General features: G+C 49.2%; 7 protein-coding genes across 7 annotated transcripts; 5 read left to right on the top strand and 2 right to left on the bottom strand.

The window, feature by feature from the left end:
- Positions 1-1,419: 1,419 nt before the first annotated feature.
- On the top strand, positions 1,420-5,681 carry I303_104012 (uncharacterized protein; the record flags this gene model as incomplete). Its single annotated transcript, XM_018407341.1, has 8 exons — positions 1,420-2,381; positions 2,449-2,577; positions 2,630-2,708; positions 2,773-4,005; positions 4,060-4,400; positions 4,459-4,711; positions 4,787-5,176; positions 5,256-5,681. 8 exons carry the CDS (start codon positions 1,420-1,422, stop codon positions 5,679-5,681), a joined length of 3,813 nt encoding a protein of 1,270 aa, XP_018264149.1.
- Positions 5,682-6,543: 862 nt separating this feature from the next.
- On the top strand, positions 6,544-9,040 carry I303_104011 (uncharacterized protein; the record flags this gene model as incomplete). The annotated part of the gene is made up of 5 exons (XM_018407340.2): positions 6,544-6,628; positions 6,749-7,218; positions 7,378-8,463; positions 8,628-8,773; positions 8,872-9,040. 5 exons carry the CDS (start codon positions 6,544-6,546, stop codon positions 9,038-9,040), a joined length of 1,956 nt encoding a protein of 651 aa, XP_018264148.2.
- Positions 9,041-9,539: 499 nt separating this feature from the next.
- On the top strand, positions 9,540-10,778 carry I303_104010 (uncharacterized protein; the record flags this gene model as incomplete). The annotated part of the gene is made up of 1 exon (XM_018407339.1): positions 9,540-10,778. The coding sequence occupies one exon, from the start codon at positions 9,540-9,542 to the stop codon at positions 10,776-10,778; it is 1,239 nt and encodes a 412-aa protein (XP_018264147.1).
- Positions 10,779-11,371: 593 nt separating this feature from the next.
- I303_104009 (uncharacterized protein) lies at positions 11,372-12,544 on the bottom strand (the record flags this gene model as incomplete). The annotated part of the gene is made up of 4 exons (XM_018407338.1): positions 11,372-11,497; positions 11,656-11,744; positions 12,039-12,195; positions 12,407-12,544. The coding sequence occupies 4 exons, from the start codon at positions 12,542-12,544 to the stop codon at positions 11,372-11,374; spliced, it is 510 nt and encodes a 169-aa protein (XP_018264146.1).
- A 418-nt stretch (positions 12,545-12,962) lies between these two features.
- On the top strand, positions 12,963-16,419 carry I303_104008 (uncharacterized protein; the record flags this gene model as incomplete). Its single annotated transcript, XM_018407337.1, has 6 exons — positions 12,963-13,406; positions 13,486-13,954; positions 14,030-15,192; positions 15,255-15,812; positions 15,964-16,248; positions 16,381-16,419. 6 exons carry the CDS (start codon positions 12,963-12,965, stop codon positions 16,417-16,419), a joined length of 2,958 nt encoding a protein of 985 aa, XP_018264145.1.
- A 787-nt stretch (positions 16,420-17,206) lies between these two features.
- On the bottom strand, positions 17,207-20,623 carry I303_104007 (uncharacterized protein; the record flags this gene model as incomplete). The annotated part of the gene is made up of 5 exons (XM_018407336.2): positions 17,207-18,054; positions 18,128-19,538; positions 19,645-19,742; positions 19,812-20,028; positions 20,090-20,623. 5 exons carry the CDS (start codon positions 20,621-20,623, stop codon positions 17,207-17,209), a joined length of 3,108 nt encoding a protein of 1,035 aa, XP_018264144.2.
- A 2,069-nt stretch (positions 20,624-22,692) lies between these two features.
- On the top strand, positions 22,693-23,983 carry I303_104006 (uncharacterized protein; the record flags this gene model as incomplete). Its single annotated transcript, XM_018407334.1, has 2 exons — positions 22,693-22,953; positions 23,006-23,983. 2 exons carry the CDS (start codon positions 22,693-22,695, stop codon positions 23,981-23,983), a joined length of 1,239 nt encoding a protein of 412 aa, XP_018264142.1.
- Between the last annotated feature and the right edge of the window lie 145 nt (positions 23,984-24,128).

The raw sequence follows: 24,128 nt of genomic DNA, 5'->3' as shown, positions 1-24,128 counted from the left end.
CGACATCAAAGTAGTTAGACACAGAGAAAAGGGAGCCAGCGCTGTCGCCTGACGGATCATTGATATATTGGTACTCCAGAGTTGAGATCCCGCCCACTCCGACAATACCAAGTATCTATCAGGGTCACCCTTCCTTTCAGCCGGACTAGATCAAACTGCAACTGCCCGTGCGCATCACCATCTCAAGCTCAATCGCAAGCCGCAACTTATCATCCTACATCGCACCCAGCACTCCATATCGTATCACAGTAATACGCGCCATTGACAACGGCCGGAACCTGATCCTGCACCAGACTTAGTGGATCTTCGCGTTCCACTTGGTGTTTGTGTGTATCGGCTACACGACATCAACATACAAAGTACAGACACAACAAGCAGGGTTATCAGCAGTGCAGTGACGTTTGCCCTGAAGTTGATCCGTAGCGTCAAGATCAATATTCGTCGGTGCGTTTCTTAGAGCGTGTTCAAGCTGGGAATCGCAAGTTGCGATTGTGATTGTGGGGCTAGTGGTCCTTTAGACGCTGGAGAGAGAGACAAGAAGAGGAACAACGTCAATGGGTAAAAAGATACGCACAGTCCCAATAGCATATGTCAGTATCATTCCCACTTTGATTCCCTGTCTTCATCCTGCCTATAGCACTTGCATTCCGCTTGGACCTACAACGTTCATTCACTATCACATCTCATCATCATCAGAAAAAGCGAAAAAGAAAAACAACATCGCTTGCTGCTCCCATCATTGGGAAAGAAACGAAAGATTTCACACTGACAATCTTCTCTCAATATTTCACAGCCTTACATGTATGAACATACATACAAACATTGATCTGCATACCCCTCTATCATCCACAACGCCCACGTCCTTCGCGAATTGATTGGACCTCACCAAAACCCAAAAGTCACTTTATAGGCGAAATTTGCATGTCGCTTCTTCAGATCGCGTTTGAAACTAGAAGATCGAATATTAATTCACCATCAAGGATACCCATATTCAGCCCCACTCTGACATCCGTTCCATCCCTTATAGAATATCTTCCTACATCAACCGATTCGACACAAGAAAGATAAATTCGTTACTTGTTGAGGAGGTCGGGTCTGATATTATTTTGGCGTCAAAGTCATCTGGATTGGTGGATGGATTATAGTTCGAATACGTAAGTACCCGGACCAATATTCGTACTATGACCATCGTACATCCTACCTCATCAACCTACGTCCCTCTGCGCCCCGATCCCTCCATCAGCATGATACATCATCCAGCCCCAGACCGTCTCTCTTGACTTGGTGTACGCGCAAACGTCGCATGATAGCTGTATTTGCACGCGTCACATCTCATTGAGTACCTGCAGCTGACATTACACTTGCTATCAAACGGCTGTGGTAATCGCGATACAGGTCGACTATCCCATCACGACCAATATGGCTTTACCCCATCCTCCTCCTCCTAATCTACATCCCGGACAAAATCCGCAACAAATTCCATTTGGTCATATGCAGAGTGCTCCAAATGGTCAGCCTGGGCCGGGACAGCCTTCCCATGCCCACCCTCACGCTCAACAAATGCAAATGCAAATGGCTGCTGCCGGAGGACAGCCTGCTGGACAACCTTTCCCGCATCAGTATTCTGTCAGACCGCCCCCGCAAGTCAATATGAACGCGGTAGCTATGTCTTCACAACAGGCTGCTCAGCTACATCAACAACAGCAGCAACAGCAACAAGCTGCTCAACAACAGCAGCAGCAGCAACAACAACAACAAGCTGCTCAACAGCAACACCAGCAAGTAATGCAACAACGGCAACAGCAAATCAACCAGCAAATGGCTCAACAGGCTGCTGCTGCTGCCGCCCAAGCTCAGGCTCAACAACAGCAGAGCCAGCAACCTCGAGCAGTCGTACCTCCCTCACCACATCATCCTTCTCCATCGCCTCATTTAGCCCATCAAGGCTTTTCTGGAGGAATACATCCTCAGCATTATCCTCATCCACCTCCGCATCCGCCAGGTCAACAAGGGATACAACCTGGTCCTTCTCCCGGTCCAGGACAAATGAGACAACCTCCTCCCCATCCTCAGAACGTTCGTCCACCTCCGCAGCAGCAACAGACTCCTCAATCCGGTATGGCGCCCCCGCATCAACATGCTTATCAGCCGCACCCTGGAATGCCTGGCCCCTCGCCACAGCAAGGTCAGCCTCAACAACCCCCACAGCACCTCGCTCAACAGCCTGGCCAGCCTCAACCGGGTCTAAACGGTATGGCGCCTGGTGTCCAACATATGCAACCGCCTCAGCACATGGATCCTCAAGAGGCATACGCGATGTCGAGGGTTGGAAGTTCGGTCCAGAGTCAAATGGGTCAGCGCTCCTGGGATAGCGAGAGCATGTAAGTGTATCTTACATCAAATCCTTCAAGCCTGGATAAAGCTGATGCGACCATCTTCGTACTATAGGTTGAAGTTGTATATTCACGATTACCTGATCAAGCACAACTTTCCGGCTGCCGCTGCCCAGTTCAATGCAGAGGCTGGATTAGCAGATCAAGGTGTACCGATTAATGTCAGGGAGGGTGTTCTGCACGAGTGAGTATCAATTTAATTTTAACCTGTGTTACACTGATTACCGTCTGTAAAGGTGGTGGTGCGTGTTTTGGGATGTCTTCAGCGGTGGCAAAGGCGCGCAGGGTGCTATGAACCCAGCGTTGTACAACGAAGTGAGTTCGGGGACGTCTCGTTCAGTTTTCAATTAGGTGCTTTCGCTCATCGATCGATTGTTAGTCGATGTCGCGTCTACGGAATATTCGAAATCAGCAATTAGGTATAGGTCCTAGTGGACACGGGCAGCCGCAGCAACAGCCACAGCAAGCGCAAACCCAACCTCAAGCTCAACCTGGTGCTCCTGGATATCCGCCAACACCTCAGCAGGGACAACCGATATCGTCTCAGCAGATATTGAACATGCGACAACAGGCTCAGGCTGCGGCTCAAGCGAATGGTATGAGTCAACAACAAGCGGCTCAGATGGTCCAACAGCAAATGCAGCAGCAAGAACAGCAACAGCAACAGCAGGCGCAGCAGCAGCAACAACAGGCCCAACAGCAGCAACAGCAGGCTCAGCAGCAACAACAGGCTCAACAGCATCAGCAAGCTATGATGCAGCAGCAGGCTGCTCAACGATTTGCTCAGCCTGGACCGTCTTCCGCTTCTCCCGCTCAACGACCACCTCAGGCCGGACATCCTATGCACCGAGGACAACAGCCTCACTCACAGCCGGGTCAACCGCATCAAATGGGCGGGTTGCAACCGCCCAATGCACCACCCGGTCCCTCTCACTCTCCTGTAGCACCCTCGCCTCATATGATGCAGCAGCCCCATCCTAGTATCATGCCATCGCCTCACCAGAGCATACGTCCCCCTCCGCCTGGCATCAATGGTCAAACACCCGGAGGGCCAAATCCAATGATGCGAACGTTGACTCCGCAACAACAACATGCCATGTCGCAAGGTCACGGACAACCCGGTCAACCTCAAGCACCTCAAGGATATCTGCATGCCCCACATGGACCTACAGGGAACGGCACGAGTCCAGTCAATGGACCCGTACCTCCTCCGCCCCATGGTGTCCCTCAGCAAGCGCAGCAGCAGCAGCAGCAGCAGCAGCACATGACTCCGGCTCAACAGCAACAGATGCTACAGACTCAAGCGCATGTACAAGCTGCTCAGCAAAGAGCACAAATGAGTCTGGCTGAGGTTCAAGCTGTACAAGCTCAGCAACAGGCCGCACAACAACAGCACCAACACCAAATCTTGGCTCAACAGCAAGCTCAACGGGAACAGCAGGCACAAAGGGATCAGGTCTTCTTCAACCAACAACAACATATCGCTGCAGCCGCTTCCCAGATGTGGGGTCCTCTGGGAATCGGAGCCGTGAATCCTCAAATCATGAGTCAGAGCGCGGCGCAGGTCGGTCTGGGAGGAAAGAATCCCCAAGAGATGGACGAAGCCGAGAAGGTGGGTATTTTAATTGGTCTGAAGCGGGAAGAATACTGATTATCTATCCTTTAGTCGCGTTTGGTCAACCGGTACCGACTGACCCTTGCGGAACAACAGCGAAGAGCTATGATGGGATTGAATGGTCAACCCGTACAAACACAACAGCTGAGCCAACAAGGTCAGCCGCAATCTCAAGCTCAGCCACAAGGTCAACCTCAGACCCCGCAGCAGCAGCAACAGCAACAGCAACAACAGTATTTTGCTCAGCAAACGCAGATGCTGCAACCTCAGGGACATGGCCAACCTCAGCCGCAACCGCCGAGTCAGGCTCAGACGCCGGCTCAAGTAGGACTGGGTCAGCCTCAACAGGCTTCCGGGCCGCATTCGCGAGTGTCGAGCGGTGCCATACCAAGGTAAGAGATCTTTCTAAATGGATTCCACACGGTCATAAGCTGATGACATGTCGCACAGACCTAATGGTATGCCACCGGGATATGACGGTATCGCTATGCAGGAGTCAGATTCTCACGCTTCCGCTTCTGGTCCTCGCGGAGCGTCCCCACCTGATCGCAAGAGGATGCGCCGAAATTCGGGGTCAGCTGCGCCCAGTCCATTCCCCGGTGCTCAGGCGCAAACCCCCGTCAATTACCCTCAAGGAATGACACCGCAGACTACGGCTAGTACGCCACAGCAGTTCAGCATGATGGGTGGTCCAGATGCCCAAGTGAGTCCTTCTTCCGCTTGGAGCACTCCAACAATGTATCAGGATGTGGACTGATCTTGGTGATTCGTTCCACAGAGTCAGGCAATGAGACAGCAGCAAGAAGCGAGAATAGCGTATGAGAAGAAGATGCATCAGGATCAAGCTCAAGCTATGCGCCAGCTTGCGAATGGGTCGCTCCCGCCTGGGTTCCAGCCTCACACGCCGAATATGTCTGGAACGTCCATCGATGCCGCTTCTCCAGCACAACATCTAAATGCCAACTCGCAAACCGTGCAAGCGTCTCCAAGGAATCCGGCTCATAATCAGATGAATCGAGATAGGAACGCGAGTAAAGGCGTGACGGCGGGTACAATGTTACCTCCTCAAAGCCCTGCTATGGCCACGCAACGCTCGTCTACTCCAAAACCTGCTGCGATTGTCCAGAAGACTGCTCAGACCCCTAAATCCGTTAAGGAAGAATTACTGGTAAGTTGTTCTCATTTCTCTAGTTTTGACCGTTGGATAAATGGTGAATCTCATGCTGATCCACCGTGTGTATGATCAGAGAGAGACCGTTGCGACACCACAATCTCAATCGCTGAATCCGTCCCCTAACAACGCAATTATCCATGTCACCGACACTTCGGCACCGACCAATTCTACTCACGGCTTGACGCCTTCTCCCCCATCCGCGTCAACCACTACTCCTGCCACCATAATTAACGGACCAACCTCAACCTCATTCGGCAACACGAATAGCAACAGCAACAGTAATAGCAATACTGCTGTCAATGGGGATACGACCTTGAATGGTGATTTGGGTCTTGGAAGTATGGATTTCGACTTGATGGGCGGCAATATGGGAGTCCTCGGAGGTCTGGAAGGCGGAGATTTCGATGCCTTAGCTGCTTTCGGAGAGAATTTCGATTTCAACATGTACCTTGCTGGATTGGAAGAAGATGGAGAAGGAGGGGAGGTGGCCATTGTGTGATGATCAATCAAAATCTCAGCGCATCAATCAACATATCACATCAACGCAATAATGCGATATTGCATGACCTAAGTATACATAGTTTCCGGTTATTCTTGTTTTTGTTTTTTGTTTTTGGGGCTTCCATTGCTTTCAAGATTGTCATTGTCATATACAAATATACACTGTTTTTCTAATATACCATCATCTGTGTCATCATCTCTGTTTTCATATCCGTTATCTTATCTTGTCTTCACCATGTCTTTGTTTTTGCTCTTGGAATAATATATCTCGTTCGGGTCTAAGGTTATATCTGATACATTCATATCATATCTCGTATTTTGATATCAAACCATATCATATCAACTACCATCACCATAATCGTCCACATATTGACATCTTCGATAGATATACATATTATCTAGTCTTACTGTACACAGATGAAGTGATGGCCAATACCAATAATCAATCTGATCTCGTCTAGGTCGGTGATTATTGGTATCAGGCACAGTTGATCCGGGGTAATCGGTGCCTCGTGGGATATTGAGGGGAGTTTCACTAGGATGCACGTGCGTGACCATCAAAAGCCGCAGCTCGCTCGTCTTTCCTTTTATTTTGGTATCTTATGTCATTTTGGTGTCATTTTGGATTGCAAGACCATACTCATGTAGACAGACACTGCAAAATGTCAAATTTCCTTTGATACTTGGCCACCATTCATCATTACGTCGAAAGAAGCGCTGTCTCGAGTTGGATATTTGTTTCTATATAGCTTGAAGATGACCAGATAACATCGAGTCTAATCTGCCTCAATTACAATTCCAATTCGATTCCCATCGGATACTTGTAGCCTCAAGTGGAATCATTCTATCATTCTGCCAGGATGGCCATCACACCATTGGAAGATGGTTCGGATAGATCCATAGATGCTAGATCGATAGTTACGCTTATTGTATTCTTCGTCTGTAGTAAGTTGAGTCTCTCCAGGGTTTATCGGCCCCGAGGGACGATCATCATTAGCACGATCCGCCCTGCAGAGAAGAGGAGGTGACATTGATAGCAGAACAATGCTGATGGCCTTGGTGTAGACGCACTGGTTATTTACCCTTTACGGATCCCATTTCCTCTTTTCCTATCTCGAGGCTGCGATGCCCTCCAAGATAAGATATCGTTCGAGATACCTTGTGAAAGGCACGAGAAGATACCTAAATCACCTTCCTCTTCGTCGATCAACGCTGGAGTGGGAGAAACATCCACTTTACCCCCCGCCGAAGAGCTCGAGAGTTCTTCAACGAATCGCAATATCGCACAGCCTCAAGACCCCGATCAGCGTAATGTTCACGTTCGAGAGGAAAAGGCGGTAGATTCAGATACACCTTGTGCGAGAAGATGTCGGTGTAAAAGATTGTATTTCCCCCTCGACTTGCGGACTGTACCTGTCATAGGAGTTCTGCTGCTCTTGGCGTCGACGTGTATACCCCCCAGCGTGGTTCGAAGGGGTATAGTGGGTAGTAGTGGAGTGAAGCCTTATGATATCATGACGCTGTTTACTTGTTTTGTGAGTTGACTTTCACATACTGTTTTCCTTGTTGTTCCCTCATCACTGTAATGTATGGGTACACGTCTCGTGATTGACTTTCACATTCGTCTGTCCGTCTCTCATCTTATGCTGATTATGCGCCACCTACAATTACCAACTCGCAATCAAACAACACAGGCATACATCTCAATCTCACTAGATTGCACCGGTCTACTACGTTATCTCGCCTTCCTGATCTCCTCCAAATCGACAGCGTCTGGCGGCGGCAGAAGACTCTATAATTCGTTCTACCTGTTCTTCGCGCTCATCGGTCTGATGTTCGGAAACGACCCCCTGATTTTATCGGGTACACCATTCTTATCCTACTTCACCAGTCATTCAGCGATCGAACCGCCCACGGCATTCCTGTTTAGTCATTTCCAAGTATCCAACCTTGTCTCAGCGTTCCTCGTCTCCTCGAACCCCACAAATCTCGTGTTGACCTCGGCATTCGGGATTTCATTCTTGAAATATTCAGCATGGCTAGCTCTCCCCACAATCGGATCGGCGATCATACTTTTCCCGACGCTCAAATGGATAGTTTTCAACAAGAAAGGATTGATACCACACACGATATATCCACCGCACATCAACCCCCGGGATGCGCTTGTAGACCCCTTCGGAGCGGTTTTCAACGCTACGGTCTTCATAATTACGGTCGTCTCGCTCGTTGGGCTCAGTGCGGGACATCTGTTGGAAGGTACCGAGGGTGTGTGGACGGTCACTGTACCGGCTGCTGGTCTGGTTTTCATCAGGAACTTGATCGATGATTGGCGAAAACGGGAAGAAAGAGTGACGAAGAAGCAGCAACCGCGAGGGACAATTCAATCTCGCATCACTGGCACTGGCACTGATACTGGAGTCGCCGAGAAACGAAATACCGCTGATCTCGCTCCGCAAGCAACGACTGGTGCTGAGCGACCCAATGGTGGCGATGATACTACTGTTGAAGCCAGACCCCAAGATCCCGTCAAACAGAAGAGACTTATACCGTTCCGTCCCCTGTCGCCGTTCACGGACAATTTCCCGAATACGTCAGTCGTCCTTTCGAGATGCCCTTGGCCATTACTCCCCTTCGCGTTCTCCTTCTTCATCTTGGTCGAAGGACTTCAGCACACAGGATGGATTAGGGTGTTTGGGGATTGGTGGGGACATTGGGAATCCGTCGGGGGAGTGGCCGGAAGCGTCTGGCTGATGGGTGTGCTCAGTGTGATTGGGTGTAATGTGAGTGCTTCTCTCTCGCTTCTCGCTTCTGAACTTTCGTCTAGTACCGGTCCCTTCCATCCCCCAGCCTGCCTCGGGCGACAGCCATTGTTCCCTTTCCCACCCTGCGTCTCGTGAATTCTGCTGGGAGCTGACCCTATTATCTCTCGTTTTTTCCTTGGTAGATCTTCGGTACCAATATCGGCGCAACCATCTTACTTGCTCGAGTCTTACAGCACTGGGGAACTACTAGGACGGTATCGGATCGATCTTTGTACGGCGCCATCTTTTCTTTAGCAGTCGGCAGTAATTTCGGGGCATATTCGTTTGTGTGAGAGTCTTTGATTCGCATTAACCTGTCAAAGGATCGGGAAGTGTCATCATGTCTGGCTAATCTGCGATGCATTGTCGGTCGTTCTGTCTTTGCAGGTTCTCCGCATCACTTGCTGGACTGTTATGGCGCTCAATTTTGGCCCAGAAGGGAACGCTGATTACGATGAAAGAGAACATCAGGTGGAATATCATTCCTGTTGTGGTCACTATGATTGTTGGATGCTTGATTGTCGCTGGGGAGGTGTGTGTGATGTACAAGTCTTAGATGAATAGAAAGCTATCAGTACCAAATACATCTATCTCGTATTCGTTTCCACATCCGTGTCGGAGTCGTCAATGCATCGTCCCTCTGTTCTTTCGTCTTCGACAGCATTTCGTCTCCCTTGATGGCATTGCCACATGGCAAAACAGAAACCAAGTATGATGACATTCTTATATCCTTACTTCGATCTTGCACGGAAGCGAGAGTGGGTGTAAGTATGCTTCTCTCCATTTAGCGTCAGGAAGGCATGTGGGGTCACTAGATGTTGTTCGCCTCGGCTTCTCTCTCGCCACCGATCCTCTCGTCTTGCTCATACAGCCTAACGTAGCGGTAGCGCTTTACTTGCTCTTAGTTGCGCGCACACACACGCTTGCCTACAGACGGAATATCCTCGACCGTTCTGACCTAGTGAGAGCCCCTTGAAACTGAACCATCTCGCGAAATTACTGCTCACCTGACGGTCGCCTTCGAGACCACTGCTGCACACTATTCCATTATCAGTATGAGCCTCACAGATGTGCCCGAAGTAGAATTCGAATGGAGCGAAGTATCCTCAGTCGGTCGAATGATTCATACCTCCAGACTAGTGGATGACTCTGATCATTTCTGGAACCTTGATGACGCTACAAGATCCAAAATCAAGGAGATCGTCGAGGATCACAACGATGGTGCGGATGCGGGTGACGGTACGTTAGGATATGATGAAGATTCAGGAGAGTATTATATCAAGGGATATCATCTTCAAGGATTTTTCGTACCTGTACAACTAAAAGATACTGGTACTGGTACTGATACAGCTCAAGCTCAAAACGGTGATTCACTCGATGCTCAAATGTCTGCTGTTGCTGGTGCTGTTGCTGGTGCTCTTGTATTTGAGGATAATTACGGGAGATCAAGTAGTACACATATCAATAACGTGATTGAAGATATTGGCACTAGTGCTACTGAGACTGGGAATGGGAATTGGGAATCGATCAGTCAAGTACCTACCAACCCCCAATACACACCCACCCTTCGGAGACAGTATTTGGTCTGGCACGAGGATGCCTCAAGGAGGAAACATACGTATAATGTGCCGTGTAATGAGATCAGATGTCCTGGGTGGTTGATCGGTACGAGCTTAGAAAACCTGGAAAGGGAAACTATGGGAGTTTATCTGCGGAATGCAGGAAGTGCGAATAGGCAGGTCTATGGGTATAGGTACGGGAATGAAAATGAGAATGAAAATGGGGGACAGCTGGTATTTGGATGTAACTCGACTGTGGCGGCGGCAGGAACCTATGAAGACGGTGATGGTCTTATTCAGCCGGACGAAAGGGAACATTTCTCAACGGCGGACGATCTGTTTTTCTCAAATCAAGATATAGCGAGAATACTAAATGACGACGCTGATGACGCTCAGTTAAATCGACATCAACACAATTCGCAAATTTACGAAATTGTTAGAGATATCCAAGGGAAGATTGATTTGGTCAGAACGCATTATTCCTATAGACCAGATATCGAACGACAATACCAAACTCAGACTCAGGCTCAGAGTATCTATTTTGGAGGAGACAGAGATCAACGAGAGCGAAATTCGAGAAGATGTCTCAGACGTGCGATATACGAGTATCCGGCAAATCAGATCAAATATCCATTTGACGTTGATGAAGATATTAGATCGGTCTTTCCTCATTTTGCGAGGGACGATGCGAGTCAGACGATTATAGGATGGCGTGATGAGATCAATCATGCTTGATGACTGATAATTGGTGCGGTCATTAATGTGGTAAATAATGCTAAACGATGCGGTAAATAAAGTATTTACAGTACATGCCTGGGGTAGTAAAGTATTGTGTATTGTCGAGCGAGATCAGTGATCTCAGCGATGAATTTGATATGCAGCATGCAAGATTCACTTCATTGTGCATGCGGAACCGATACAGCGGAATCAGTATGATATTGATTCAGCGATTGGACATAAAACGCCGGTCAGACACGATATCTGACCTAGGACGAGTGTGAGTATGGCTGCAGGTTTATGTCGATTTAGTCAGCATACTATGCGGAGTGTCGCAGCAGTCAGCCCGCCGCCAGACATCGCATTGTGTAACAATGTAACGATCACAAGAAGCACCAGCCCCCTCGAGCCACTGAACTATCCGATAGACATTTGTACTTTGAGCGCCACGCAAGCTCAGGCGACATAGAGGCAGTGTCATTCGTGGTTTCATACCCATTTGTATTCTTAGATATGATCCCTTTTATCAGTGTTTGCAATGTGTTGCATTCCCTTGTCTATTCCTTCCACTTGCTATCGTCATAGCACGCTCAGCCCAAGTCCGTGATGATTTACTTGGCGAGAGCAGCTTGAAGACCCTCGAACACTTCGACTTCGATACGGGCTTCGGCCTTTTCGGATTCGGGGGCGGAGGAGGAGAGGACTCGGTTGGCATCTGCGAGACCGGATCGGATGTTCTGCGGATGGATCCAGCAAGTTAGCATAGCGAAATATGGGCATTCAGATACCAATTAGAAGCACGGAACGGAGAGGCGTTTCTGCTGATTCTAGTGATGCGACGTGGAATTATTGAGATATGATATGGAGCGGAAGCCCGCACCCCCAACCAACTCACCTCGGCGGAGAAGTTGTCCAGAGGGTATGCCTCGACGGCGTTGATGGTGAGGGTGTTGTTTCCGTGGACGGTAGCGAAACCGGAAGAAACTAAGACGAGTCACCTGTCAGCATCGTGGGCGATTGTGCACAATCCGTGATCTCCCGTAATTCTGGTGTTTCTCCATTCCACTTTCTGATCGTATCTCCTTCATTTCGTCGTCCACAACTATCCGAAGATCATCGAGCACCACTTCTGTCCAGCGTCAAACCACATATATATGACCGCGATGTTTTCCTGTCCCACTACCTCATTTCCACTATCCAGATAATCTCGGCCGACACCCCTTCGATTCCTCGCATTCTTCTCTATTGGATCTGACAGGAAGCACTCCGCCTACTCACCGAACCATTTCTTTCCAGCTTGACCGTTCTCCTCGATGACCTCAACCACACCGGCTCGAAGGGCTTCGACGGAAGCAACGTGGTTGGCGAGCACACCCATGTCACCGGTAGCGGCAGGCAAGTTGACTTGGATGACACCGGCTGAAGAATAGAGAGACTGCCGATTCGTAGGGGTAGACAATGAGGGGTAGCATACGCAGCATCATCATGTTGTTGTTTGTTGTTGCGGACAGAGATGATCGTTAGGGGTGGCAGTTGTTTTAATTAAATTGAAGATTAAGGAAGAATTCGAGAAATCATCATTAGCATCTCGCAAGCCGCACATTGTATACCGCTTTTTCGATTGTGATAAGAAGGAGAACACCCACTTGATGAGGTAACACCAAACTCAATTGTAACTTCCCATCGGCACCAGCAGCTTCAGCGTAACCTCTTCGGGCCATTCGAACGGCCGAAGCTTGTCGAGGGAGAGCTCGGAGGGAAGAAGAGAGTCGAGAAGCGAACATTTCGAAGAATTTCCTGCACAAATCCGATGAGCGAGACTGACACGGAGCGGGAGATTGAGCCGGGGATGAGCTTACAGAAGGTGTTGACCGGGTCCGAGATGACTATTGATAGTATTTCGTCAGTCCTAGAAGTCAATAGCGACCAACGCACAAGATGCAGCAAGCGACTACCTCTGAGCCAGGCGCAGAGGGGAATGATCCGAATCACCGCGGAAAAGCGAAAAGTGGCGTTATCCCATCATCCAGGATTATGTGGGCAGCTCATTTATGATACACGTTGTGCTCGGTCACCTCCACATCAAAGGTTCAACTTTTTTGGGATGGTCATGGATAGATGTTCTTAGACGTCCATAAGTAGTTAGTTGATGGTTGGCATCAGACTGATTCAACAATACAAGGCTGCACTCAACCAGGCAAGATGGCAAGGGGATCTCAGCCTTTCTCCGCCTCGACCTCTTCGACGACCAAAAAGTCGAAGCCCGTTTCTTCGGCAAAGGCCAAGAGGAGACAAGATCCTTCTAACGCTTATACCTATATCCCGGCATTACCCAAACGACATCGAACTTCTGCAGCGCAATTATCAGTGTCGAAAGATGAACTCGAAGCTGCTGGACCATCGAGAAGGAGGGATGAGTCGGACGACGAAGATGAGGATATGCAAAGTAGAATCAAGCGAGTAGCTATGATGATTGCCGATGATGATAATCCGGGGGAAGTTGAGAGCGACGAATCTGATATCGATTCGGATGAGGCATGGGGATCAGATGGAAGTGATGAAGAACGATGGGGCGATGTATTTCGGGAACTGGATAAAGGCAAAGGCAAGAAAGGGAAATCGAAAGCTAAAGAGGTAGTGCGGAAGGTAAATCCAATTCAAGCTTGTCTCCGTGCGAACGCAGGAACCGCGCTGATCCAGGCGATTTTCGGTATGGCTCGTCTAGGCTGCTATACCCCTCACAGTCAACTTGGACGAGAGTGAAGGAGAGAACGAGCTGAAAGATAAGGGGAAAGGCAAGAAACTCAAGAAGGAACCTTCGCCTATCGAAGAGGACGATGAAGTCAGCGATGACGACGAGCTGGATCTTGATGACGAAGGATCGGACGAGGAAGACGAGAATGATGATGATGAGGCGGAAGATGATCAAGAAGTGCAGGACGAGGACGAGGACGAGGATGATGATGACGAAGACGAAGACGAGGAGTCGGACTCGGGTCTGTCAGAGGATGAGGAGGAAGCCGGCGAGAGCATAGATGGCTTAGACGCATTCGTGGACTCGCTCGCTTCAGCCGACAAGAAGCGTAAAGCAGGCTCTGAGAACGACGTCGAGAAGTCAGATAAGAAACGTAGAATTTTACCGGTTGTATCGGGACCAGGTCTGAAGGAGAACGGCGACCTTGCCTTGAAAAACAGTAAGTTTCAGCATGCACAAAGCCAGCCATCTCCATATGCTCATTCAGCGATTTGATCTGTTTTCACTTTCTCAGATCAAAAGCTAGACCTGTCATCCCTCATATCCTCGCATCCATCACTCTCTGGAGCATCTGCTCTTCTCCCTGGAAAATCCGACAAGAAGTCTTCCACCTCGATCCTTAAGCAAGGCTTAGTCCCAGCACCTCTTCCGACCGTAGTGCAAGATCGATTAGACCGAGAAGCAGCGTACGAGAAGACCCGAGAAGAAGGCCAAAAATGGGCCGGAGTAATGAAGCGGGTCAAAGAGGCTGAACATCTATCTTTCCCTCTTCAGCCCGAACAGCGAGGCGGTGTTAAGTCAACGAACGAGGTCTTGGCTGGATTCAAACCTTCCAATCAACTTGAGTCGGCCGTCACAGCGCTACTGAATAAGGCGAACTTGACCGAAGATACCCTAGTCAAGCGGGAGGATTTGGCTTTAGAAGCTCAGGAGATGACACTTGAAGAGATCAAGGAGAGGAGGGATGGGCTGAGGTATCAGCGTGAATTGATGTTCCGAGCTGAAGCAAAGGCGAAACGAGTCGCAAAGATCAAATCCAAGACTTTCAGGAAATTAGCCAGGAAGAGAGCTGCGAAGGAGAATCCGGGTATGGATTTGGAAGATCTTGAAAGACTTGATCCTGAGGCTGCTGCGGAAGAACGAGAAAAGATGGAACGTGATAGAGCGCGAGAAAGAGCTACACTCCGTCATGGAGCTAAGTCGGGACGATGGGCAAGGGACGTAGGTGGAGATGGAGATGAACTTGAGGATCGAAGGAGGGCGAAGGAGGAAATGCTCAATATGAAAGAAAGGCTCACGAGGAAGATTATGGGTAAAGATGAGAATTCTGACTCGGAAGATGAATCAGAGGAAGAATCCGAAGAAGAAGAAGAGGGTATCAAGAGTAAAGCCTTCGATCAGTTGGCTGCTTTGGACGCGAAGAATGCTACCGAGCAAGAAGCGAAGGGCAAAGCCGGAAAAGGACTGATGCAAATGGCTTTCATGAAGAAGGCGGAGGAGAGAAATATGAAGAAGGTCGCTGAGACGGAAGCGGAGCTACGAAGGGACATCCAGATGTTTGGTGGCGATTATGACGGTGCGAGCGATGGAGATGAGGAAGATGACGAGGGTGAAGAGGCGAGCATGCTCAGAGTTGGTGGTAATGAAGGCAGGATGGTCTTTTCAGGGCGAGGCGCAGTGAGTAGCTTTTTTGCCGGATCCGTTCGCTTATATAAAGCTAGGCTGACGAGCAGTTGCAGATTGCAACCCAGGACGAACAGCCAGAAGAGACACATGAACCAGCAGCCCAAGTCAATCGCCCATCTGCGTTGTCGAAACCCCGAGCCCCTTCCCCTCCCATCGAGGAGCCATTCGCGGATCATAACCCATGGCTGACCTCAACTGCCTCAGCTGGACCATCGCGAAAACGTAATACTATAGTGGGATCAGCCAATGCTAAGGCAGAAGATAAAGTCACTAGGGCGCTGAAGAAGGCGGTCAAAGGTAAAGAAGCCGAATTGGACGATGAGAAAGTTGAAATCTCCCTTGAAACCAAGCCGTCCGCTGACAAGCACAAGAACAAGAAAGACAAGAGTCAATACAGCAAAGCGCAAGTCAACGGTGGTAGTGATGATGAGGAGGACTCGGACGCGGAGCTGTTACCGATTGCAGGGAAGGGTATCAAAGCTTTCCAACAGCGTGATCTTGTGGCCCAGGCGTTCGCGGGTGATAATGTGGTTGAAGAGTTCGAGAGGGAGAAAGAAAGACAAGTCGAGGCTGATGCGCCGAAAACAGAGGATACCTCGTTGCCCGGATGGGTGGGTTTGCTTTTCTTTGCTTTTTTTTTTCTGGTTTTGTTTTGGGGGTTTTGTTTTTTGTTGGTTTTCAATCCTGTCAAATGCAGAATTCACTTCACCACGTCAATCCAGGCAAGGACCGTCCAGCTAATCTCGAATTGATAATTGACAGGGCTCATGGGGAGGCAAAGGAGCGAAGAAGAAGAAGAATGTCAACCCGAAATTCTTAGTGAAGACTCAGGGTATCGAGCCCACCCAGAGGAAAGATTTCAAACGATCCAACGTGATCATAACTGAGAAGAAAGACAAGCGGGCCTCGCAATTCCTTTTACAGGACTTGCCGTACCCCTACACCTCGAAAGAGCAGTACGAGCGGAGCTTCGCGACTCCCGTGGGAAGCGAGTGGAATTCGAGGAGCGGGTTCCAGAAAGGGACTCTCCCCAGAGTTGTCAAGAAGGTAAGTCTTGTCGACTGTCGACTGCCGATTCCCCATTGTCAATACCACCTTCCCCTTGTCGCTGCTTCTCCACCCAACGTGTGTGGTCCTTTATGATGGTGAGAATGAGCTGATACAGATACAATTTGATAGCCTGGCGCAATTATCGAGCCTGTACGAAGGATGTTCTAAGCCACGTTGTCATGGACTGCATGGACTTCTTGGAGATTGGTGGGGTACATTGTATCTTCTATGCATCTGTATCTGCATGCTACGCTGTGCTATGCTATGGCTGTCTTGCTTTTACGAGCCAAACGAGGCTCCGTGCTACTTGTTCATGTATAGATATGAAAAATATACACACATACATGCTATGCAAGCTATGCAAGCTCGTCTTGCACGATATGCACTTCCGCTACTGCCTTAGCCTTTATTCACAATGCAGGTCAAATATACCCGGAACTCATGGAGTAGTCGCCCTTGATTTCGCGCTTTGACTGAGATCAACTTCAAGTCAAGACTTTCAATGGCCTGGTGTACTTGCGACAGGGAGGAGACGCTTGCCTGGTACTTCATCCAGATCTGTTCCTTTTCACGATTTAATGGCAAGAGATCGCACACCTTGCGAATGCTCGAGCCCCCTGCATCGAGGTCATTTAGTACGGAGAACATGAATGCCTGGCAGGGTGCATATTCGCATCATGCATTATAATGGATGAAAGCTACTGGAAACAACAAGATATGTATGTGTATTTTATCTATTTTGAACTTCGACTTCAATTTCAAATTCAATCTCAATCTCGTTCTCGTCCGCAATTGACTCGAACCGATGGTTATTATTGTTATTCTGAGATCGTTCCTTTTCATTTGAGTTTCAAGTATTGTCCATCGTCCATCGCCCATCAGATTCAGCTCATCGCCGAACATTTGTTTTTTTTCCCCAGAACAGGCTAGAATACTACACTGTACTTTATCTAGGTCACTTCTTGCTAGTCACCGTAGCAGTACTGCTGTTCCCCCTTAACAGGCTGGGCCTTCTCGACGAGGCGACAGCTTTCAAAGCTGGACTTTTACTCGTCAAGCTATTGCCATTCGACGCAGAAGTGAAAGAGGAGGCTTTCGATTTCTTATTATTGTTATTGTTATTGGTGGCGCCATTCTTCTTCTTCTGAATTTGGGCGGGGGCGGTCTCCATATTTTCATCCACCTCTTCTCCATCAATTCCTCCCTCCTCTCCTTCTGAAGCCCCCTCGCCATCTAGGAGTTCAGCATTACCGTCTTCATCTAAGATATCATCCGGTAAAGCCAGAGTCAAAGCGGGCGGATCAAATTCTTCTTCTTCCCCTTCTCGCCAATCGTAATCCAATACATCCCCTTGATCTTCTGCTTCTTCATCCTCCGCCTCATCGTCGTCGAGATTGAGCTCCTCATCGTCCAGCCCTTCTTGGATATCCGTATCAGTCTCGCTTGCGGACGCTCGTAATTTCGTCACTTCCTTCCGCAGTCTTTCAATATAATTATCCCGCCTATCTACCCTTTCTTTAAGCCTTTCGATGTACTCGTTGCCGAATCGTAATAAAGCGACCTTGGATACACCTCTATTGGGATTATCGTCCGGGACCAAGCTCGATTTAGGTAATAATCTAGGAGCTGATGAACCTGGGATAGGTTCGCCCGATTCAGGATCCAGAGCTTCAACGTTGATGGGCGGTAACAATAATCGCAGCTCGTCAAATCCTGCTTTGAGGGAATCTCGTCGTTTTTGTTCGGCGGCTTTGTGCGATGTTTTGCGATGTTCAGGCTCACTAGGCGGTGGAGGGGGTTTGACTGCGATGATCAACGAAAATTCAGCGTTCGTGTCCAATGCGCCGTGCAATTAAACGAGAGGTCCGCCACTTACCAGCTCGCGACGCTGCCCCGCTCTGGGGCCGAATTGCCAGTGTCCTCTTGCCACCTCCTGTCCCACCGCCGACAGGAACTGCCTTATTTCCCGCGCCCTTCTTGCCAGTTCCCGCACCGTTGCTACTGCTTACATTCTGCTTCCTCGTGGTCTTACCTGCATTTCCAGAGGCACCTCGTTTGGCCGGCGCAGGCGCAGGGGGCGGTATTGCTCCATTTGGGCCTAATCGAGTATCCTCCATCATGAAATTCTGGTTTTGGTGTAGATCCAGATTCGGCGGCGCGGATCCTAGGTTCATCAGACTGGCTGGCGTCATTGGTGCGACGCCTTTTCGAGTCTTCGAGGTATTGTTGGACGGGACAGGTGGAGGAGGCATGATGTGACTCAGATCGACAGGCGAAGGGGTGGATGCAGAAGACATCGATGTTGTGCTTGGCGCGAGATTTCGGTTCTCGATAGCTGAGGGCGGTAAGAAGCCCATATTGACCATGTTGGGCTGTGGAGGATTAGGGTGGAATTTCTGGACTGCTGGCGAAGTCGGTACGGAGAACGTGCCGTGCCCGTTGCCGTTAGGAGTTACTGATGGTACCCGTTGGTGGTGCGACCGATGATTTGTAGGTTTCAACATCGGGCTAGGTCGCGATTTGGCAGGTAAGGAATGTCGATGGGGTCCGGTACCGGAGGGATTTGTCGGTATCAATGCGGGCGAGGCAAGTATGGTAGAATGACCTGCGCTTGATGAGCTGGCCATGGAGGGTGAATTATAATTCGCCTGTTGCGCTGATTGACCGATACCCTGCGGATCGCCATCTAACATGCCTACCAAAGCACGTAAATAATCCGGATCACTGAGATCAGCCCCAGTCTGAGGGCCTAAAGCGGGAGAGAGTGTCTGCTGAGCTCCTCCACTCGATCCCACGGGATTCAGGGCTGGCGAGGAGAGGGCACTGAGAGGATGAGGAGTCCGAGCTTGCTGAGCATTGAAAGCTGGTGAGAATTGGTGCCGATTGAAATGCTGCTGTTGAACTCGGTTTGTAGCTTCCAGTGCTGGGGAAGTCAGCGGCGAGAAGAAACCTGCTGAAGTGGGGGTCATGGCCGTCCCAGGGGTTGTAGCTGGTCTTGAGGGTCCGGAAGAGGGGTTTGAACCGCCAACAAAGGGTGAATTCGAAGAAGCAGCTACGACAGCGGCCGCAGTAGCCTGCATTTCTAGCTGACGTTGTTGCAATACAGCAAGTTGCTCCTGGAATTGACGTTGCTGCTCTTGCAACTGCTCCAGAGGGGATCTGTTGCCGCCTTGTTGGCCTGGCGCCTGCTGACTTTGAGCGTTGAAAGCGATCTGAGTGGAAGGGGAGTTGAAAGATGTCGAAGTAGCGTGTGATAGTGCCGGTGAGAGAAGCGGTAGCATGTTTGGCTGCAAATCATCAATTGAAGTGATATGGTGGTCAGCCTTTCAATTCGTTTGTCTTAATCCAAGGCGAGAAACATCTCTTGATTTGTGAGGTCCAAAAAACACTCACGTCTCCACCAAATTCCGACTGAGCACGAGCAAGCATCTCAAGATGCATCGGGGACATTGCCTCTTGCCGATTTTGCGGTATTATCTCTCCGCTAGGTCCTGTGAATTGGCATCCACGATCAGCAAATCTGGCTGAGTTTGGGATTCATTGCGACATGTCCCACGAACCTGGAGTCGGCATACCTCCTAGACCTGGCTGCCAATTCCTGTCTATACTGCCTCGGTGCTTTGGCTTTGATGCTTCCTGCCCACCATTCTCACTCTGCATAAATTGTTGCAATTGAGCCATCTGCGCGCCGGGCGAGGAAAGAAACATCTGCGCAAGAGGGAATTGAGGGTTGTTGATGTCAAATCCCAGAGGAGACTGCATATGTATGCCCTGTAGCTGCAGACAGATACCGGGCGTCAGCAGGTCGCTGCGAGATAGAAAGGATGAATGCAATCACCTGATGTTGGAGTAAAGCAGCCTGCAAAGCGTCGTATTCCTGACTTCCCCCGCCTGAATCTATACCATTGATACCATCCTGCTGGGTTTGAGCTAGACGATCGAGGTCAGGCTGATCTAGATCCATAGCGTTCTCAGCATCTTTCCGGCTACCATTGCTTCTCCCGCGTGCTCTGGGATGATCATTCTCGACATCGTTGCTTGTTGTCCTGGTCCCAGTCGCTGCACTGTTTTGAGAAGGTGCGTGGGGATGTGCTTGCAGGTGCGAATAAGTGGACGGTCCCGCTTGATTGCTGCTTTGTTCCCAATGTTGCAATTGGTGTTGTATCGAGTGATTCTCCTTGAGATGATTATGACCATTGATCGGACTGGTGGGCGAGGTCATATCCTGTGGAGCGGACATTCCAGAATCCAATCCCGCTAAAGCTAAGAAGTCCAACGAGAATAATTCCCCTTCTTGCCCTTGCCCTTGCCCTCCGTTTGATGGGTAAGTGATTGGGGAAGCAGCATGAGACGTTGCTGTTGATGTCGACATCTCCACGAAAGACTTTGAATCGACCTCGTCGGAGCGTCGGAGAGTATTCAAGGTGTTTCAAGGGGCTCGAGCTTAAGAGAAAGCGCAATTAGGATGAACAGCTGAAAGGGATCTTATCAATGATTGGCGTTATCATCCGGCTTGATCTGGTGTCAAGATGTGGGTGGATGCGTGCACCACTCCCAAATGATGACGAGTTATATCCTGTTGGTGTGTGTATGATGATAGTGAGCTGCTCGCTTGACTGATTGTCTAATCTAATACTGATGATGTTCAAAGTTCCAGAAATTTGGGAAATTTGGCCGGATGCCGATATGTCGATGTTCGAATTGAGATGCAAGATAACGAACGTGTGTGGATTCTCGTGAGGACAATCAACTATTGCTTGTGCGTTCGGCAGTGATATATGGATATTCGGTGTCGATTGGAACCTACTTGGCGGTGCGTACATATACAGGTAAGATGGAAGAGACGAGCGTGACAGAATGTTCTCTTAGCTGTACAATACATACATACATGCATCCGTCTACATAGCAGACTTTGGACATGTCTCTAAACGCTAAAATCCTCTTTGAGTTGCAAAAAGTAGTACGAATCCAGCTCATGCTATGAAGGAAAGGCACCATCGGCAAATACCCCCGGCGTAACTGTGTAAATTACTACAAATAGCAATTCTGACATAACGAAGCGCTATTAGGAAAAATCCTTCACACTTTCTTATTATTATGAAGCTCCTTCTATTCGGGATTAGAATCACCCTGACAAAAGTAATATCTGAAACTGGTCGCGTGCACGTTTATGAATTATCAACGAATCATCTTCATTTCTTTGTTTCCTGTTCTTTTCGTTTCATTTTAGCAGTCATAGACGTATGGGCGGCAAGATGGCGTCACGCGAGTCCGCTTCACAAGTACGAGCTTTAGACATAATTTGCATTAGCGACTTAAATTATACTTCCCGTCGATGGCGGTAAAAATCCAAATCAGGCAAGTGAACCAATACTGCCCGACGACCCGGATTTTGAAGGAACTGGTGTGTCTTTGCGTGGGTTGTAGAGAAGCGAATCTCACTTGAGGGCGATCTTGCATCACAATCCGCAAAGCCGAATACTGATCCAGCGGTCATACCTAACATCCTAATGATGTACTGAAGAGTCGTCGGACTTCTGGAACAAATTGAGAAATTGAGTGATACCCCAACGTGGACAGATGGATTCGGACGACGAACATTCTGCTGAGCCTCCTTTCGACAAAACCGTCCATTTACAGGCTGAGCTTCTTTACAAATTGAACACGCTGGCACGTTAAGATGGACGAATGTCTTCAGGCTAGGTGTCGATACAAGCCGAGTCCGGTGCGTGACCGCTCTCTCCGTGCGATAGGCCGCCGCGAAGTGTCTTTCGTGATACAAAAGGTAGTAACCGGATGGCACCTGATGCGAGCCACTTCGCCCCAAATACTTCGAACTGTAGAAGTTTCCCGATGTCCCGGGTCCAAGTAGTGCGATATTCATCATGATACCATACGTACGATTCTACGACATGCGAAACAATGCACACCATAGCGTCGTCATCACTTCGACTGACAACCTATAATAGTCTCCGGAAAATCGCCACTACGTCAATGCTATGATTTTCTGACGTCTCGGTCCCCATCTTCTCTGCACTTTCTTACTTCTCTGGTGTATACAAGCTTCGACCTTGACAACGAACCTACACGTCTCAGGCTCGACTCGCTGAAAAAATCCTTCGACAATATGTCTTCCCGATCGGCATCCGTCCGCTTATGGGGTACAACTGTCATCATTGACCAGGTTCTCTTCTACCTTCCTCGAGGAGATCTACTCAATATCTCAATCGTAAACAAGGTGATCCGGAAGATATCTTTATCCCGTATATACCATACGATCTCCATCAGAGCGGCCAGCCGGATCCTTTTGCAGCCTTCAATCTACATCTCGGTCTCGCCGGCCTTGACGAGCCAGACCCAACTCCTACCTCCGCTGGTATCGTTTCATTGGTACCTTCAGCCTCAACTACCATATCCTCACTTCCTAGACCCACCGTAAAAATGATCAAGATCGTCCATCCTCACGTACATTCCAAAGATGAATGTCCAAGCCGAAAATTTTCGATTCCAGTTCTACCGAACCTCGACGTTATACATCTAGCCAGAGGGGCTCAACCAGAAACGCTAAACCCACGCGATGTGTACATACACTCGACCTGTCCATTCCTCCGACAGTCCTGCATCCGCGCTAAGAAAGCGATCACTCGTGAACTGCCTTACGGTTTTTTCCCTTCAGACGTGTTCGCCCACCTGGAAGAGATGGTGATCAAGCTCCGGATCTGTCAAACGCCTTGCGAATCTCGGTCATACTTAGCTTTTCAGTGGTAATCGCCGCCACGATGATGCTGAGTATGAGGGGGAGGAGGATGATGGTTTTGGGATCTACTTTAACGACTCGTTCCTCTCTATTCCCGACAGTGTGAGAGTACTTAGGTTGGTATGGTGGGATGAAAAGCACTTATTCAGGATAGACAAGTACAAAAACAGGAACCCAGATGGTCTTGGAATTGGTATTTTGGGTCGACGTGGAGGTCGAGGCGGCTCTGCAAAACGCGCAAGAGGTGGTTATGAAGACGAAGATTGGTTCAAAGGATGTAATTACTGTGATCAGCGTGGATGTCGTCAAGAAGGAGGAACGTTACACAGTGAAAAAGCCCATGAAACGGTTCATAGATTGATAGGCCAGAGTCTGAGCCGCGCCAGTCGACTGGAACGGCTCGAGGTTTACAATGTCGGCACAGGTAGAGAAGGATGGTTGCATGAAGATGACGGAGCGGTGGAGCGCGGGTTCGAGAAAGGTGTGAAGGATAGGAGGAGGTATGATGAAGCCAAGGCTGAAGTGGCGAGACTTAGGACTGAGTGGAATGCACGTATGTGGCATCAAGAAGCAAAAGGGAAAGCGGAAGAAGCAGAGGAAGGATCAGAGCTATCGGGACAGAGGGATATCAGAGATGGACGACGGAAAACCACGGTCAAAGTCAAGGTATATGGTCCGGAAGAATATTATCTGAAATTCAAAGAAAGAGATCATATTGACTCGCAAGAAGCGGAGTATTGGGAATCCATTTTAATGCCCTCCCCGGAATTACTGGATCTTCGAACCCGGTTAGCGGAGGTGAATGAACGAATAAGGGAACACCCTGTTCATCGTCCGGAACTGATGCCCAAGGAAGATCTCATAGACATGCTGGACGAGGCGTTGGAAGATGATCGAAGGGGAGAGATTTGGGAACTTGAACGTGAGGCTTTCAGCAGATCAAAAGGAGGTAAGCAATCACATTCGGGCGATTGATGATGATCCATCAAAGCTACTCCTGTTTTGATTAAATATGCATGATCTTTCAGGAATTGGATGATCTGTTGTACGGTGCTATCTTTTGCATATTCTATGTTGTGTGCATCTCTCTGTGCAATAGCTCTGCGGCCTGATTCAATTC

This window comes from Kwoniella dejecticola, chromosome 4 (assembly GCF_000512565.2).
Source record: "Kwoniella dejecticola CBS 10117 chromosome 4, complete sequence".
Taxonomy (NCBI): domain Eukaryota; kingdom Fungi; phylum Basidiomycota; class Tremellomycetes; order Tremellales; family Cryptococcaceae; genus Kwoniella; species Kwoniella dejecticola.
The sequence above is the reverse complement of the archived record's forward strand: the minus strand, read 5'-3'. Positions and strand labels throughout refer to the sequence as shown.